General features: G+C 53.9%; 1 protein-coding gene across 1 annotated transcript; it reads left to right on the top strand.

Annotated features, from left to right (window-relative positions):
• The first annotated feature begins 4,838 nt into the window (after positions 1–4,838).
• Positions 4,839–15,314, top strand: RNF39 (ring finger protein 39). The gene is given in 7 exon segments (XM_038768763.1): positions 4,839–5,168; positions 5,171–5,221; positions 10,037–10,059; positions 10,157–10,261; positions 14,747–14,790; positions 14,793–15,213; positions 15,215–15,314. Coding segments are annotated over 7 exon segments (1,074 nt in total).
• Positions 15,315–16,200: the final 886 nt, after the last annotated feature.

Raw genomic sequence — 16,200 nt, 5'->3', positions numbered from 1 at the left:
TCTGACGATTTGACATCTGTACACATGTTTTGTTTTATTGTGTCTCCCTCTCCTATCCCCTAACTGTAGGGGTTTCTCAAGGATCAGTTCTTGGCCCCCTTCTGTTTTCCATCTATACTCACACTCACTGCTTCGGTGAACTCATTCCTTCCCACGGCTTCAACAATCATCTCTACGCATGATTATCTTTTTACTGACATGCTCTGGACATGTCACCCCCTTCCTCAAAAATCTGTAGTGGTTGCCTATCAACCTTTGCATGAAAGAAAACTCCTCACAATTGGTTTCAGAGGTCTCCATCACCTTCCTCCCTCCTACCTCAACTCCTTTCTTTACTTCTACAGCCCAGGCTGCACACTCCACTCTTCTGCTGCTAACCTCCTCACTGTGCCTTGTTCTGGCCTGTCCTGCTGTCGACACTTAGCCCACATACTACCTCTGGCCTGGAATGCCCTCCCTCCTCATATCTGCTAAACCAACTCCTTTCCCCCCTCAAAACCCTACTGAGAGTTCACCTCCTCCAGGAGGCCTTCCCAGACTGAGCCCCCCTTTTCCTTCCTCCCTGTGCTCTACCCCTTCCCTGTCCACAGCACTTGTGTATATTTGTACCTATTTATTATTCTATTTATTCTATTAATGATGTGTATATATCTATAATTTTATAGATATTTATCATCTATTTTGATGTTATTGATGCCTGTCTACTTGTTTTGTTTTGTTCTCTGTCTCCCCATTCTAGACTGTGAGCCTAATGTTTGGTAGGGATTATCTCTATCTATTGCTGAATTATACTATCCAAGCACTTAGTACAGTGCTCTGCACAAGGTAAGTGCTCAATAAATATGATTGAATGAATGAATTAATCCTCCAACTCCTGGGTCCAGACTCTTTCCTCCAGGCCACCTTGCTTCCCTGCCCCTTCCTGCAGGAATACTTCCTATGAGTAAAGGGAAGGGGAAGTGATTCCACTGCTGCAGGAAGGAATGAGGTTAGACTGAAAGGAAAGTCTACATTGGTTATCAGAGTTGTGAGCCCCACCAAGATGATTGGTTTATATGAGTGGCCCCTGGATGTGTTAGTGGGGAAGGGGAGGGAAAGGGCTTGGCGGACGGGGGGACGTGGAGGGGAGGGAAGGGGTGACTTGGTGAGGTGCTGAGGATCGGAGGGTGGGCTTCCGAGTATGGTTTCTCTTAAGGGCTTGTGGCTCTCTCCCATCTTGCCCCCAGCAGCCCTGAAGGAGGAGATGACTAAGGATAAGAGCAAACATTTGAAGTCCCTCAATCTTGTTCAGTGTAAGAAGGATTTGGAGCAGGGCAGGGCAGAAGTGGGCTGCAGAAAGAGATGAAATGCAGAGCTAGTGGACAGAACCTGGGCTTGGGAGCCAGAGGACTTGGGTTCTAATCCTGCCTCTGCCTCTTGTCTGCTGGGAGACTTTGGACAAGTCATTTCACTTCTCGAGGCCTCAGTTCCCTCATTGGCAAAATGGGGATTCAATACCTGTTCTCTCTCCTACTTAAGACTGTGAACCCCATAAGGGACATAGATTGCATATAACCTGTTTATTTGTGTCTTACTCAGCTCTTAGTACAATGCCTGGTACCTAGTAAGCGTTTAACAAATGCCATTATTATTATTACTATTATTGTTGTTGTTGTTGTCATCCCAGGTGCAACTCACCTATGGCAGTCCAGCATTTATGATAATCCATCAGCCTGCTCTTACTTGTCTTCCATCTCGGGGAATCTGAAGAGAGACCCAGAGAAAAATACATGGAAGAATGTGGAGTCCAAGCCTCCAGTGATTTCATGATCAGGTAAGTAACTGCCTTTAGTCCTGATGGGCTGGGGAAGAAAGGGCCTGGAGAAGAGAAATCTGAAGTTGGAGTACTAGGGGAGCAGTAGAGTTGGGGTTGCAGGGGCTGCATGCAGTTCTTCATCAATTAATCAATCAGTCAGTCAATCAATCAATCCATGGTATTTTTTGAGAGTTTACTGTTTGCAGAGCACTGTACTGAGTGTTTGGGAGAGAACAACAGAGATGATAGACAGTGATCCCTGCTCCTCCCCTCACCCTCCCCACTTCCCCCACTCCACATATTCTACCTTTTCCCCACCCTCCCTCTCCCCTTCTTCCTCCATCCCCCTGCCCCTTCCCTCTCTCCCCCGCCAACCTGTCTTTCCCTCCCCATATGATGGCCCCCATGTCCCCGCTTGCCATGTGCCCCCAGCACAACCTGTTCCCTCCCATGCACCCCTCTCCCCTCAGTGAGGCTGACCACTGGAGAGGATGAGAAGTGCTAGGTTCCCCCACCGTGGCCTGTGCCCATGCCCATGTCCATGTATGAGGACCTCAGCATCCTCCTGGACAACACCTATGAGAAACCCAACAGGTCATGCCCAATGCATCTCTGTACCCACACGTGGTGGAGAGTGGGGGGGCTGGGAGAGGTGGAGAGGGTGGCAGGGCCGAGGGATGAAGGTGGGGGAATAAGGGGAGGAGGAGTGAAGGGGCAAGGGGGCAATTTAAGGGCTGGGGAAAATGGGTGTGGAGCCAGGGCCCTGGGGGCAAAGGGGAGTTCTCCCCCAATCCCCAACCCTCCTCCCCATGGCCTGGAATGCCCTCCCTCTGCACATCCGCCAAGCTAGCTCTCTTCCTCCCTTCAAAGCCCTACTGAGACCTCACCTCCTCCAGGAGGCCTTCCCATACTGAGCCCCCTCCTTCCTCTCCCCCTCCCAATCCCCCCGCCCTACCTCCTTCTCCTCCCCACAGCACCTGTATATATGTTTGTACAGATTTATTACTCTATTTATTTTACTTGTACATATTTACTATTTTATTTATTTTAATTTGTTAATATGTTTTGATTTGTTGTCTGTCTCCCCCTTCTAGCCTGTGAGCCCATTGTTGGATAGGGACCATCTCTATATGTTGCCAACTTATACTTCCTAAGCGCTTAGTACAGTGCTCTGCACACAGTAAGCGCTCAATAAATATGGTTGAAGATGGAAGTTAAAGAGGGGAGGAGAGAAGGGGCAAGAGATTTCATAAGATGAGAGGAAATAGGGTCAGAAGCACAGGTGGCTGGAGTAGCACTTGAGAAGAGGGAGAAGATCTCATCTGAAGATACTGCTGGCAAGGATGGGAGAGTAGCAGAGAGTGTTGAGAGCTGGGGGGCTGGAGAAGGTGTGGGGGAGTGACTTTGGGGAGGTCAGACCTGATGGATTTAATTTATTAATGAAGTAGGAGGCCAGATTGTTAGGGGTGAGGGATGGAGGAGGGGGAGGAACAGGGGGCCTGAGAAGGGAGTTAAAGGTCCAGAAGAGCTGACGGGGGGTTTTTTTCTTTCCCCAGGGATTATGACAAGCAGCGTGGCTCAGTGGAAAGAGCACAGGCTTGGGAGTCAGATGTCATGGGTTCTAATGCTGGCTCAGCCACTTGTCAGCTGGGTGACTTTGGGCAAAATCATTTCTCTGGGCCTTAGTTACCTCATCTGTAAAACGGGGATTAAGACTGTGGGCTCCACGTGGGACAACCTGATCATCCTGTATCCCCCCAGCACTTAGAACAGTGCTTTGCACGTAGTAAGTTCTTAACAAGTGCCATTATTATTATTATTATTATTGAAGAGAGAAATTGGGCAGGAGAGACAGTGAGCAAGATGGGGGGGAATGAGGAAGGAGAGGGAGAAGAGAGAGAGAGATGAGAGACAGGAGAGAGGGGACAGAGATATGAGACAGGAGAGAGGAGACAGTGACAAAAAGATAGAAGACAGAGACAGAGAGGAGAAAGAAAAAGAAAAAAGACAGTGAAGAGACAGAAAGAGAAGAGGCAGAGAACTCATTCGTTCATTCAGTCGTATTTATTTAGTACTTACTGTGTGCATAGCTCTGTACTATGCACATGGAAAGTACAATTCAGCAACAAAGAGAGATAATCCCTGCCCAACATCGGGTTTACAGTCCAGAACAGGGAAGACAGACATCATCAAAACAAGTAAATGGGCATCAGTAGCATCAATACAAATTAATAAAATTAGATACATACACATCTTTAATAATATATATTATTAATATATATACAGGTACTTGGACACGCACACAAAAACATTTCCTCCCAGATGTACCTCGTTGTAGTAGGAAGTGTGTGTATTAACTCTGTTGCACTGTACTCTCCCAAACTCTTAATAGAAAGCTCTGTACACAGTAAGTACTCAATGAATTGATTGCAGACACCCGGAGTCACATATACACGCAGGCACACGGACGGACACACATACTCGGGCACACACACACAGAGACATTCGTGCATGCTGGCACACGGAGGCGTACACAGAGACACGTAAAAAAATCAGAAACACGAAGAAGACACATCTACCCCAGCCAGTCGCGCTCACGGAGAGACGCGTATCTAGAAGCAGCTGGGGAAGACTCGGTAGGCCCCCCACGGCCCCACCCCCGCCCTTACCACTCCGCCCGGCAACCCCCCTCCCTTCCTCCTTCCCTTCCTTCTCCCGCTGGAGCCCCTCCCCGGGGAGTTCCGTGACGCCCCGTGTTGACCGCCCACCTGCCTCCTCCCTCCCTCCTTATAAAATCTGCGCTCGCTCGGGGCCCGGCGCCCTCCGCGTTGGCGCGTGTACGCCGGCGTGATCGCCGCCGTCCCCATCGCCGCGCCCCCCCACCCGCTCTCTCCCCCTCTCCCTCCCTCTCCCTACCCCCCCCCGCCCCGTTCGCTCGTTCGCTCGCTCGCTCGCTCGCCCGGCCGCTTGTGCGCAGAGGGGGCCGGGGCCGCGTTCGCGGAGAGCCGAGTGTGGGTTCCGGGGGTCGCCGTCGGCCCCCGCCATGGAGCCGGTGGAGCCGGGCCGGGGCCTGGTGGCCCAACTGGAGCGGCTGGCCACCTGCCCGCTGTGCGGCGAGGCCTTCCGGGACCCGGTGCTGCTGGCCTGCGACTACAGCTTCTGCCGCCGCTGCGTCGGACGCTGGTGGGACGGCCAGGCCAGGGCCGGCGCGGGGCCCAGCTGCCCCGGCTGCGGCCACCCCTGCCCCCGCCGCGCCCTCCGCACCAACGTGCGGCTGGCCGTGGACGTGCGCATCAGCCGCCGCCTGCGGCACCGGCTCGGGGACCCGGGGGCCCGGGACGGCCGAGGCCCCACCCCCCCCCCCGCCGCCGCCAACGCCGCGGGGGCCGCATCCCCACCGGCCGCCCGCACGACCCCCAGGCGCAGGTGAGGAAGGAGGGACGAGACCAGGGAGGCAGGCCGGGATCCCGGAGGAGGAGGAGGGGGAGGAGGCTCGGGGAAGGGGCCCGGGCGGGGAGCTGGAGCCCCGCAGCGAGCAAGGAGGATGCTGGCAGGTTTGCGGGGACCGGGTCGGGAGACCCGGTTGGAGGCGAGCTCTGTGTGTGTGGGGGGGGGGGGGGGGTTTACGGCCGGACCCCCCTCCCCTTCTTAACTCCTCCCGGGCAGCTCACTGAGGGCTGTGGATGAGGATGCCCCCGAGTGGGTGCCCCAATTCCTGGAGAGGCGCGGCGCCGGGGTCAGGCCAGGAAAGAAGGAAAGCGGGCCGGCTGGCCGTCTGCTCGCCTTTTCAACCCATCCATCAGTCGGTGGGGTTTATTGTCAGTCTGTCATGCAGTCATATTTATTGTGCACTGGCCGTTGACCGAGCCCTGAACTGAGTGTTCGGGAGAGGACCAGGGAACAGAGTCGGTAGACACATTCTTCGTCCGCAAAGTGCCTCCAGACGGGCATTAAAATATACGATGGCCGGTTTTCCCCGCCCGGGATATGAACAGAGGTGGGAAGGGGAGAGATAAAGACGAGAGGCCTGCTACTGAGGGCGGAACGCCTGGGTCCTGCCTCAAGGGACCTCGCTCCCCGTTCCCCACCCCGGGGCAAGGCCCTTCCCTCTCCCCTTCCCCTCCTCTGTTTCGGGACACAGGCGCCTTCCTTCCCAGCCTCAGCCGGCGCCCCCCTTCTCATTTCCGCTCTTTAAAGTTCGCAACAGGGCTAATTAGTCTCATTGCAATTATTGTAACGAGAGTAATTGTTCCCGGGGCAAAGTCGGCCCCCAGCATTCTTAGCCCCCCCTTACCCTGGCTTGGCACGGAAATGCCAGAGAGTGTGGTCGCGGTGGCCCTGGGCTCCGTGGTTGAAAGCTCCTGGAGGGGCTGGATCGGGTGGGCGTGGGGTGGGGCAGACTGTTCTACCCAGACGATAAAGGTGGCATGCCACCCCAGAGGCAGCTGCTTCAACATAAGACAACTGGAACCCAGGGGGAGTGAGGCCTGTCACCCTTCACCCAAGGACAGGTTTGTTCGGGAATTGGCACTGTGAAACAGAGAGAGAGAGTTGGAGGGAAGGAAAGGCCTGAGTTTTATACAAAATTTATTCCACGAGATGAATTAAATGGGGTATTTTGGACATGGCAAATTGAAATATTTAATGATATTAGAGCTTCCCTAACAGGAGAAATATTCTTATGTGTCACTTGAGCATGGCAGAAACACCCAGGTCTGGCCCAGGAAGAATTCACTTATGGTTTGTTCTCATGCGGTGAAGCAGCTAGCTCCCACCCATGAGCACTTCCCACTTGGGAGGAATCCACTTATTATAATAATAATAGTAATAATAATAATAATGGTATTTGTTAAGCACTTACTATGTGCAAAGCACTGTTCTAAGCGCTGGGGAGGTTACAAGGTGATCAGGTTGTCCCACGGGGGGACCCACAGTTTTAATCCCCATTTTACAGATGAGGTAACTGAGGCACATAGAAGTTTAGTGACAGCTGACAGTTGGCAGAGCTGGGATTTGAACCCATGACCTCTGACTCCCAAGCCCGGGCTCTTTCCACTGAGCCACACTGCTTGTCCACCCAGCACTTGTCTCCCATCAGCAACCTAGAAATCGGTGAAGTGAACTGTCCCTGACAGGGGAGGACCTGAAAACGGCCTCGTCTTCCAGCCCGCTGGCCCTTACCCATCCTTTCCAGATCCCCGTCCCCACCTCCCGAGCCAGGACGGCGTCCCCCTGTTCCCCACCCCTAATGCATTCCATACCCATGGTGAAGCACCTGGCTTCTAGTCCCACAAGCGTTCAGCGGAACAGGGACACTCACCCATCCCACAGCTTCTCACTTGGTGCAGGCAGAGCAGGCATCTCACACTCTGGGCAGAGGTGACCTGCAGCCAGCTGCTGCAAGTCTTGACCCGCTGCACAGAAGGTCAGAGGCCACAGATATTTATTACCGGTGCTCCTAGGCCATTCCAGCTTCTGGCCTCAGTTTATCCAATCTCTCCCCTCCCCCCTTCTCCACACCTAATTTGACTGGCATGGGGGTGAGGGGCACCTTCTGCATTCCCAGCTTGGGCTGTCTGGCAGTTTTGTTTGTTGGGGCGGTATCCCATCTGCACTTCTGAATTGCGCCTGCTGGCTTGGGCGGTCACAAGATAGCATTTGACCTTGAGAGTGTAGGTACCCCGGGGGTCACCTTGGGACAGGACTCCAAAGTAGGGGAGAGAGAGAGGGAGAGAGAGAGTGTGTGTGTGTGCTTGTGTCTTGGGGACCATGGTCATCTCTTCCTCCTTATGCCCCCAGGCCACACCATGATCCCTTCATCAGTCAGTGGTATGTATTGTGCACTTACTATGTGCAGACCACTGGACTCAGTGCTGGGGAGAGTCCCATATAACAGAGTGGGTAGAAATGTCCACTGCCTGCGAGGAGCTTATAGACTCCCACACTAAGGAGCAACTGGCTGTTCTACTTGACTGGTGTGGGAAGCCTCACCCCAGAATCAGCTGTCCTCCTAGACTCTGGGGCTCTAGAGTGGAGTGTTCGGAGAGGAAGACGGGGGCGGGGTGGGGGGGGACGACTTTCCCTCTTCCACCCCGGACTCCTACCATCATCCTTCAGTGCAAAGTAGCCTCCAAGGGCCTTGCTAATTGGTGAGGGCTGTCAGTGCCTCACCCCAGCCAGAGTCAGTTGCTCCAGGGAGTTGAGGGAATCAGGAGGGGGTTCAAAAAGTGCTGTTCTCACCTCCCCACCCCAGCACCACATACACACACCTCTTCTTCTCTCTGCCTCCCCAGATCTTTTTTTATAATAATAATAATAATGATGGCATTTATTAAGCGCTTACTATGTGCAAAGCACTGTTCTAAGTGCTGGGGAGGTTACAAGGTGATCAGGTTGTCCCATGTGGGGCTCACAGTCTCAATCCCCATTTTACAGATGAGGTAACTGAGGCACAGAGAAGTTAAGTGACTTGCCCAAAGTCACACAGCTGACAATTGGCGGAGCCGGGGTTTGAACCCATGACCTCTGACTCCAAAGCCCGTGCTCTTGTCCACTGAGCCACGCTGCTTCTTTTATGTATTTAAGCACTTGCTATGTGACAGGCATAGCCATGTGACAGGCACTGTACAAGATGCTGTGGTAGATAACACTCTAATCAGGTTGGACACAGTCCCTGTCCCACATGGGGCTCAGTGTTCATCCCCATTTTACAGATGACTTAACAGGCACAGAGAAGTGAAGTGATTTGCCTAAGATTACACAGCAGACATGTGGCAGGCAGAGCAGAATTAGAACCCAGGTCCTTCTGACTCACAGGCCAATGCACTAGGCCCCACTGCTTTCCGTGGTGCATTGTGACTTTAGGGTTCTCTGTGGAGGAGGGGAGTGGTGCCAATCCCTCAGCCAGTCACCTCCACCTCCATCACCAGGCCTCCCCAAGCTCCGGTGGACTTTTAACTCTCCCGTCCCTGGTTCCTTCTGAAAACCCACCCAATGGGGTCAGTTGGGGCCAGCTGTAACCCAGACTTATCTGCACTTCATGCTTTTCTTCTGACTGGTGGGAAAGAAGGCTGTAAATGCTGTAAAGTTTTTATGGAGAAGGGGGAAGTTGCCTTGTTGGTGGGGCAAAGGAGCAGGGCAGCTAGACCTCACTGTGGGTCTGGCTAGAAACCTAGCATTGACCTTACCCTGGTGGCTGGTAAGGGTGGGGTGTGAGACGGGAGCAGGGCCTCAGTATGGGTCCAGCTGGAAAATGGCATTGATCTCTCCCCGGTGGCTGGGTGGCGGGGGGGATTAGTTGAAGTTAGTTAGTTAGTTAGTTAGTTGAAGTTAGTTAGTTAGTTGAAGTTAGTTAGTTAGTTCACTAGTGCTAGTGAAACAACACTAGCAATTGTGTTTCCAGGGATTCAGAGCCTAGGAGGCAGTTTGGAGGGAAGACTCGGGGAAGGAATAGTTAGGGTAGGGGGTTCACCAGGAATGGGCAAGGGTCGGCGTGGGAGAGGAAAATTCAATCTGAGCAGGGGAACAGCAGAGTGTTAGAGTAATGTGGAAGGCGGTGAAATTTTTGGGGAGCAGAACTTTAGGAGGGGGTGAGGGCCTTGTGGGGAGGAAGGAAGACAGGTGACGGGCAGGAAGTGGGGCTGGGAGTCCAGAAGTGAGGAGTAGAGCCAGGAAGTTGGGGTCAGCATGTGGGCACAGACAGTTTAACAGTGCCTGGCACATAGTAAGCGCTTAACAAATACCGTAATTATTGTTTAATGAGAGGGGAGGGTTGGGAGGGGGTTCTCTGTCCCAGGTCCCTTCAACTCTCATCCAGTTCTAGAATGCATCCCCCCCCAATCCCCAACCCTATCACATTCCTTGCCTCCTGAGGGGCAGCTGCTGCTGCTGGGGATCCCTGCAGAGCTGGGGAGGGGGCTGAGAACTGGGAGGGAGGAAGGGAGAAGTGCAACCTTTGGCTTGAAGGTCCCAAGGCTTCTTCTGCCTGAGGTGCACTAGAGCCTGGATCTGGAGGGTTGCTGGGGTGGGGAATAGCGGGGATGAATTGGGATGGAGGGACGGACCGGAAAGGCAGGTTGGGGGGGGTCCCCAGGGGAAGAGGGCCCCAAGGGAAGCGGGCAGAGGTGGACTGTGGGGTGGATGCTTGGAGGTCCAGAAACTCACCCTCACACCTTCTCTCTCTCTCCTTTCTCTCTCTTTCTTGCTCTCTCTCTCTTTCTCTCTTTCTTTTTTGCCTCCCAGGATGTTCTGAAGACCTGGAGAAGGTGAGTCTAGCTCCATCCAGGTGGGGCCTTTGGATGGAGGGGCACCAGTACTCATCTTAGCCCCATCTCCTCCTCTTTGCTTTCCATCACAACCCAGGTTCAAGATAGCCAAGCTCAAACCCATGGAATCGGATGAAGAGGCGTCCAAGGACTATCCCTGTGGCCAAGAACATAAGAACATGCTTCACAGGTTGTCAGGTGAGGGAAGACACATACACACTCTCTCTCTCTCTCTCTCCCTCCCCCCCCCCCCCCCCCCAATTCCATGCTAAGCAGGAGACTAGCAAATTCAGGCTCCAGACGAGAGTCTATCTTACTTGGGCCTCCTGTACCACCCTGCCGATTCTCCCTCTCCTGGAGCTCCCCTGGGCCTCTCCCAGTCTCTCCCCTCGTTATCCCCTCCCAAGAGCCAGCCATGCAGCACAGTTCTCTTCCACAGCACTCTGCTCCCTGGTAGGAGAGGCCAAGGCAAAGCCTCTCTGAATCTAGTGAGTCTAAGCTCAGGGCATCCCTTGGGTGTTTGCATGCCTACATCTCTAGAGTCGGGCTCCTCCCCAGAGTCATCTGCATCTCAACATGCTGACCCCCTCCTCTCCTTGCTCTTTCTGTCCTCCTCCCCCTATGCCCCACCCTGATGCCCCCTCCTTTCCTGTCCTTCTCCCCCTGATTTTCCTTTGTCCCTGGCTCAGGGAGGTGGCGAGGTGGAACAGCCCGCAGCTTTTCATGCAGATGGTGAAGCACAGTGCTGGAACCTGCAAGGTGAAAATGGCCCTGGCCCAGTATGACTCCCCTGAGTTCCACTGCCAATCCTGGGAATTTTTTGAGTTGAGCCTCCCAGGAGCCAGATGGACCTGGCTTCTAATCTCGGCTCCACCACCTGTCTGCCACGTGACCTTGGGCCAGTCATTTCACTTCTCTGGGCCTCAGTTCCCTCTTCTGTAAAACTGGGGATTAAGACTGTGAGCCCCAAGGGGGGACAGGGACCGTGTCCAACCGTATTAGCTTGTATCTAGAGAAGCAGCATGGCTCAGTGGAAAGAGCATGGGCTTTGGAGTCAGAGGTCATGGGTTCAAATGCCGGCTCCACCATTTGTCAGCTGTGTAACTTTGGGCAAGTCACTTAACTCTGGGCCTCAGTTCCCTCATCTGTAAAATGGGGATTAAGACTGTGAGGCCCATGTGGGACCACCTGATCACCTTGTATCCTCCCCAGTGCTCAGAACAGTGCTTTGCACATAGTAAGCGCTTAACAAATGCCATTATTATTATTATTATTATTTCCAGGCTGGCTCGGTCCCTTCTTCCTCCTCTTCCTCACATGCCCTCCTCTGTCAGTTCATGGCCATGGACACCATGAGTTTGGGGCGGGAAGAGAGGGAGGGTTACCTCAGAGTCAGCCACAGTTCTAAGTCATCCCTCCCTGTCCCGCGGGCCCACCCCAGCCTGGGTTAACATCTGGTATCGATCTTGCTCTCGGCCCCTTTGGTCTCTCCCGTCCTTGCTGGCCCCAGAGCTGACAGCTTTCACCTCTTTTCCCCATTCCTTCCTGTTTTCCCCATCCTGCTTGGCCAACTTCCCCATCCCTCACACCTACACCTCACTTCTCTGGCTACTCTCCCTCCCTCTGCTTTGGGTCAGTCACCATCCTGCCCTTAGTCCTCTGCCTCACCATCCAATTCCAGCTGATCCCCTTCCTGTCTGCTCTTACCACAGTCCTCTGCGCCTGTCCCTGGGACAAGTTAGCAATTCCCATCGTCCTCTCCCCAGGCTGCCCACACAGACCTCCAGTCATCCTTCTCCTCCCCAGAGCAGTGGGAGGAGTCCTGGTATTTACTGAGCACTCACTGAGGGCCATGCACTATCCTGAGCTCCTATCCTCCCTCCTGTGTAGACTGGGAGCCCCGTGTAGGACCTGATCATCTTGTATCTACCCTAGCGCTTAGTACAGTGCTTGATGCCTAGTAATTATTTAACAAATATCACAGTTGTCATTAAGTGCCTGGGGAAGTACCATGGAAGGACAAGACATGGTCCCTTTCCAAAAGGAGCTTCCACTCTTATGAGCCCAAGAAAGACTCTGATTCTTGCCAAAGCTTTGGGCTCCAGCCTGCAGGTCTGTGACTGAGGAAGTACCGTGGAAGGACAAGACATGGTCCCTGTCCAAAAGGAGCTTCCACTCTTATGAGCCCAAGAAAGACTCTGATTCTTGCCAAAGCTTTGGTCTCCAGCCTGCAGGTCTGTGACTGAGGATGCTCCAGAGGGTCTGTGATCAGATAAGACCCTCTTGCCTGCCCCTGCTCAGCCCACAGGACAGTGACCCATGAAGCAGGACCAGGCAGGACTAGATTAGTTAATTATCTCTGGAGTTTCTTAACCATTGACTGTGAACTAAACACTGGGGTAGATAAACGAACCAGATAATCATAAGTCCTAACCCACCTGGGCTCCCAGGCCAGGGAGGGAGAGCAGACATCTCAGGTATCTAGACACCAAGCTTGTTACAGGCAGGAAATGTGTCGATCAACTTTTGTTGTACTGTACTCTAACAAGTGCTTAGTCCACCGCTGTGCATGCAGTAAGATGCTCATTAAATACCTGACTGATTAGCCCTGTGTGGACTTGACTTGGGAATTCCTCAACACCAACTCTGTCCTCGACCCCCTCCAGTCTGGCTTCCGTCCCCTACATTCCATGGAAACTGCCCTCTCAAAGGTCACCAATGACCTCCTGCTTGCCAAATCCAACGGCTCATACTCTATCCTAATCCTCCTCGACCTCTCAGCTGCCTTCGACACTGTGGACCACCCCCTTCTCCTCAACACGCTATCTGACCTTGGCTTCACAGACTCCGTCCTCTCCTGGTTCTCCTCTTATCTCTCCAGTCGTTCATTCTCAGTCTCTTTTGCAGGCTCCTCCTCCCCCTCCCATCCCCTTACTGTGGGGGTTCCCCAAGGTTCAGTGCTTGGTCCCCTTCTGTTCTCGATCTACACTCACTCCCTTGGTGACCTCATTCATGCCCATGGCTTCATCTATCTAGACTCTGATGACACCCAGATCTACATCTCTGCCACTGCTTTCTCCCCGTCTCTCCAGGCTCGCATCTCCTCCTGCCTTCAGGACATCTCCATCTGGATGTCTGCCCGCCACCTAAAACTCGTGTCCAAGACTGAACTCCTTGTCTTCCCTCCCAAACCCTGCCCTCTCCCTGACTTTCCCATCTTTGTTGACGGCACTACCATCCTTCCCGTCTCACAAGCCGGCAACCTTGGCATCATCCTCGACTCCGCTCTATTCATTCACCTCTCACATCCAAGCCGTCACCAAAACCAGCCGGTCTCAGCTCCACAACATTGCCAAGATCCGCCCTTTCCTCTCCATCCAAACCGCTACCCTGCTCGTTAAAGCTCTCATCCTATCCTGTCTGGACTACTGTATCAGCCTTCTCTCTGATCTCCCATCCTCATGTCTCTCCCCACTTCAATGCATACTTCATGCTGCTGCCCGGATTGTCTTTGTCCAGAAACGCTCTGGGCATGCTACTCCCCTCTCAAAAATCTCAAGTGGCTACCAATCAATCTGCGCATCAGGCAGAAACTCCTCACCCTGGGCTTCAAGGCTCTCCATCACCTCGCCCCCTCCTACCTCACCTCCCTTCTCTCCTTCTACAGCCCACCCCGCACCCTCCACTCCTCTGCCGCTAATCTCCTCACCGTGCCTCGTTCTCGGCTGTCCCGCCATCAACCCCCGACCCACATCATCCCCCAGGCCTGGAATGCCCTCCCTCTGCCCATCCGCCAAGCTAGCTCTCTTCCTCCCTTCAAGGCCCTACTGAGAGCTCACCTCCTCCAGGAGGCCTTCCCAGACTGAGCCCCTTCCTTCCTCTCCCCCTCGCCCCCCTCTCCATCCCGCCCATCTTACCTCCTTCCCTTCCCCACAGCACCTGTATATATGTATATATGTCTGTACATATTTATTACTCTATTTATTTATTTACTTATTTTACTTGTACATATCTATTCTATTTATTTTATTTTGTTAGCATGTTTGGTTTTGTTCTCTGTCTCCCCCTTTTAGACTGTGAGCCTACTGTTGGGTAGGGACTGTCTCTATATGTTGCCATCTTGTACTTCCCAAGCGCTTAGTACAGTGCTCTGCACACAGTAAGTGCTCAATAAATACGATTGATTGATTGATTGATCAGGCTAGTGGCAAAGCTGGGCTTAGAACTCAGGCTCTTGTCTTCCAGCTCATGTTCTTTCCACTAACCTACTTTGTTCCTGGGAACGAATTCCCCAGGAGACCCGTGTGGCCTAGTGGCTAAAGCCCAGGTCTGGGAGCTACAGTATCTAATCCCAGCTCTGAAAATTGCCTGTCCTGAGACCTTGGGGAAGTCACTTGTCTGAGCATCATTTTCCTAATTGCAGAATGGGGATTCAGTCCCTGTTCTCCCTCCTGTTTGACTGTGGGCCCCATTGTGAGTCAGGGCCTGTGTTTGGCCCCTTAAACTCTTATCTCCACAGAATGGTGCTTGACACATGGTATGTGCTTAACAGATGCCATTAAAAAAAAGAGCAAGTGAGCTCTGTACAGATCCCGATAGAAATTCCAGCAGCTCTTAGCTCTTGCCAGCCCCTCCACCCTCCTGTTCCTGTGGGATCACACTCCTAACCTCACCTACTTCCTCTCCTCCTGACTCTGGACCCCAGCACAGCCCACCATTGTCTGCTCCTCACCTAGATCACTGCAGTTTGCATCTTCGGGACCCCAGTGTCCTGGCCCTAGTGGACAGCCCCCGGCATTTCAACCAGTTGGTGGGTGTGTTGGCAGCACAGGGCTTCGAGGGTGGGCAGCACTGCTAGGAGGTGGAGACTGTGGCTGGGCCAGGCGAGGGCAAAGACAAGGGTGAAGGCAAGGGTGAAGACGAGGGCAGGCGCTACGCCCTGGGGGTAGTGGATGAGTCAGTGCAGAGTAAGGACCAGGTCAGTCTGTGCCTGGCCAGCGAGATGTTGGCAGTGGACTGGAGAAGGGGGCAGCTTTGGGCCCTGATGGCCCCCAAGGCCACGCCACTGCAGGGGTGGCTGCGCCAGATCCAAGTGGACATAGATTGAGAGCGCGGCCATGTGGCCTTCTATGACAGTCTCTCACTCAGTCTGCTCTGTCTTCCAGAGGCCCAGCTCCTTCGGTGAGAGGGTCTTTCCCTTCTTCTGCACACTCGACCCCCACACCCTGCTCCATCTGGTGCCCATCAAGGGCTGACGGGCTGAGTCCCTGATGCCTGGTTTCAAGATAGGAACTACACCCAATACCCCGCCACCAGACTGAGTGGCCCATCCCACCCCCTGGCAACCCCACCCTCTTGTTCTGATGTATTTGAAGCCGGCTGGGGGGAGGGGGCAAGTGTGCGGGCCTGTGATTAGCCTTGTCTCCTGTGGCCGCCCCCCACCTTCCTCCTTCTCCCGGGGGCCCTCCTGGACAGAGCAACCCAGGCCCTGCATCAGCCTTTTTTTGGGAGGAGGGTGGCCTTCTTCCTCGTCCTGCCTAGGGTTCCCGCTCCACCCTTCTCCCTATTCATTGGCCTCCCCTAAGCCTCTCCTCCGTCCCTGCTTCAGCTGAGGGCCATGCTGGACCCCCTTCCCCCCAAGTCTCCTGCCCCACAGTGCCTCTGCCAGCCCTTGCCCTCCTCATGCCCTTCGTGTGTCCTCCTGCCCATAGGGCATGTACAGACCCCATATTTAACAGATTCTATTTTGTGTCGTTATATATTAGAGCGGCATTTCATAAAATGAAATCTCAGCAGTTCGGGCTGTGCAATCTGGGGAGGGGGCTTGGGGGGAGATCAGAGTGGGGAAGTAGGGGTTGAGGGAGGACCTGAGGGTCCACACTGGCACTGCCCCACTCCACTGGCCATGCCAAAGACCACGATTGAAGATGGGCTCGAAGGTGGACGGTCTTCACTGCTTATTCCCTGGCCCCCACTAGCTCCTGGGATCTCCCTGCTTCCCAGAACCCTGGTGTCCTACTCTCCACTTTCTCTTCCCAGAATCCCTGTGTTTTGCCCCTTAGACTCCTCTCCCAAAACCGTGGCATTCTGCCCCCTGCTCTCCCCTCCCAGAACCCTGGCATCCATCCCCTCACTTTCCCT

The sequence above is a fragment of the Tachyglossus aculeatus genome, chromosome Y4 (genome assembly GCF_015852505.1).
Source record: "Tachyglossus aculeatus isolate mTacAcu1 chromosome Y4, mTacAcu1.pri, whole genome shotgun sequence".
NCBI lineage: Eukaryota > Metazoa > Chordata > Mammalia > Monotremata > Tachyglossidae > Tachyglossus > Tachyglossus aculeatus.
Note: the sequence above shows the minus strand (reverse complement) of the source record. Positions and strands in the feature narration are given on the sequence as shown.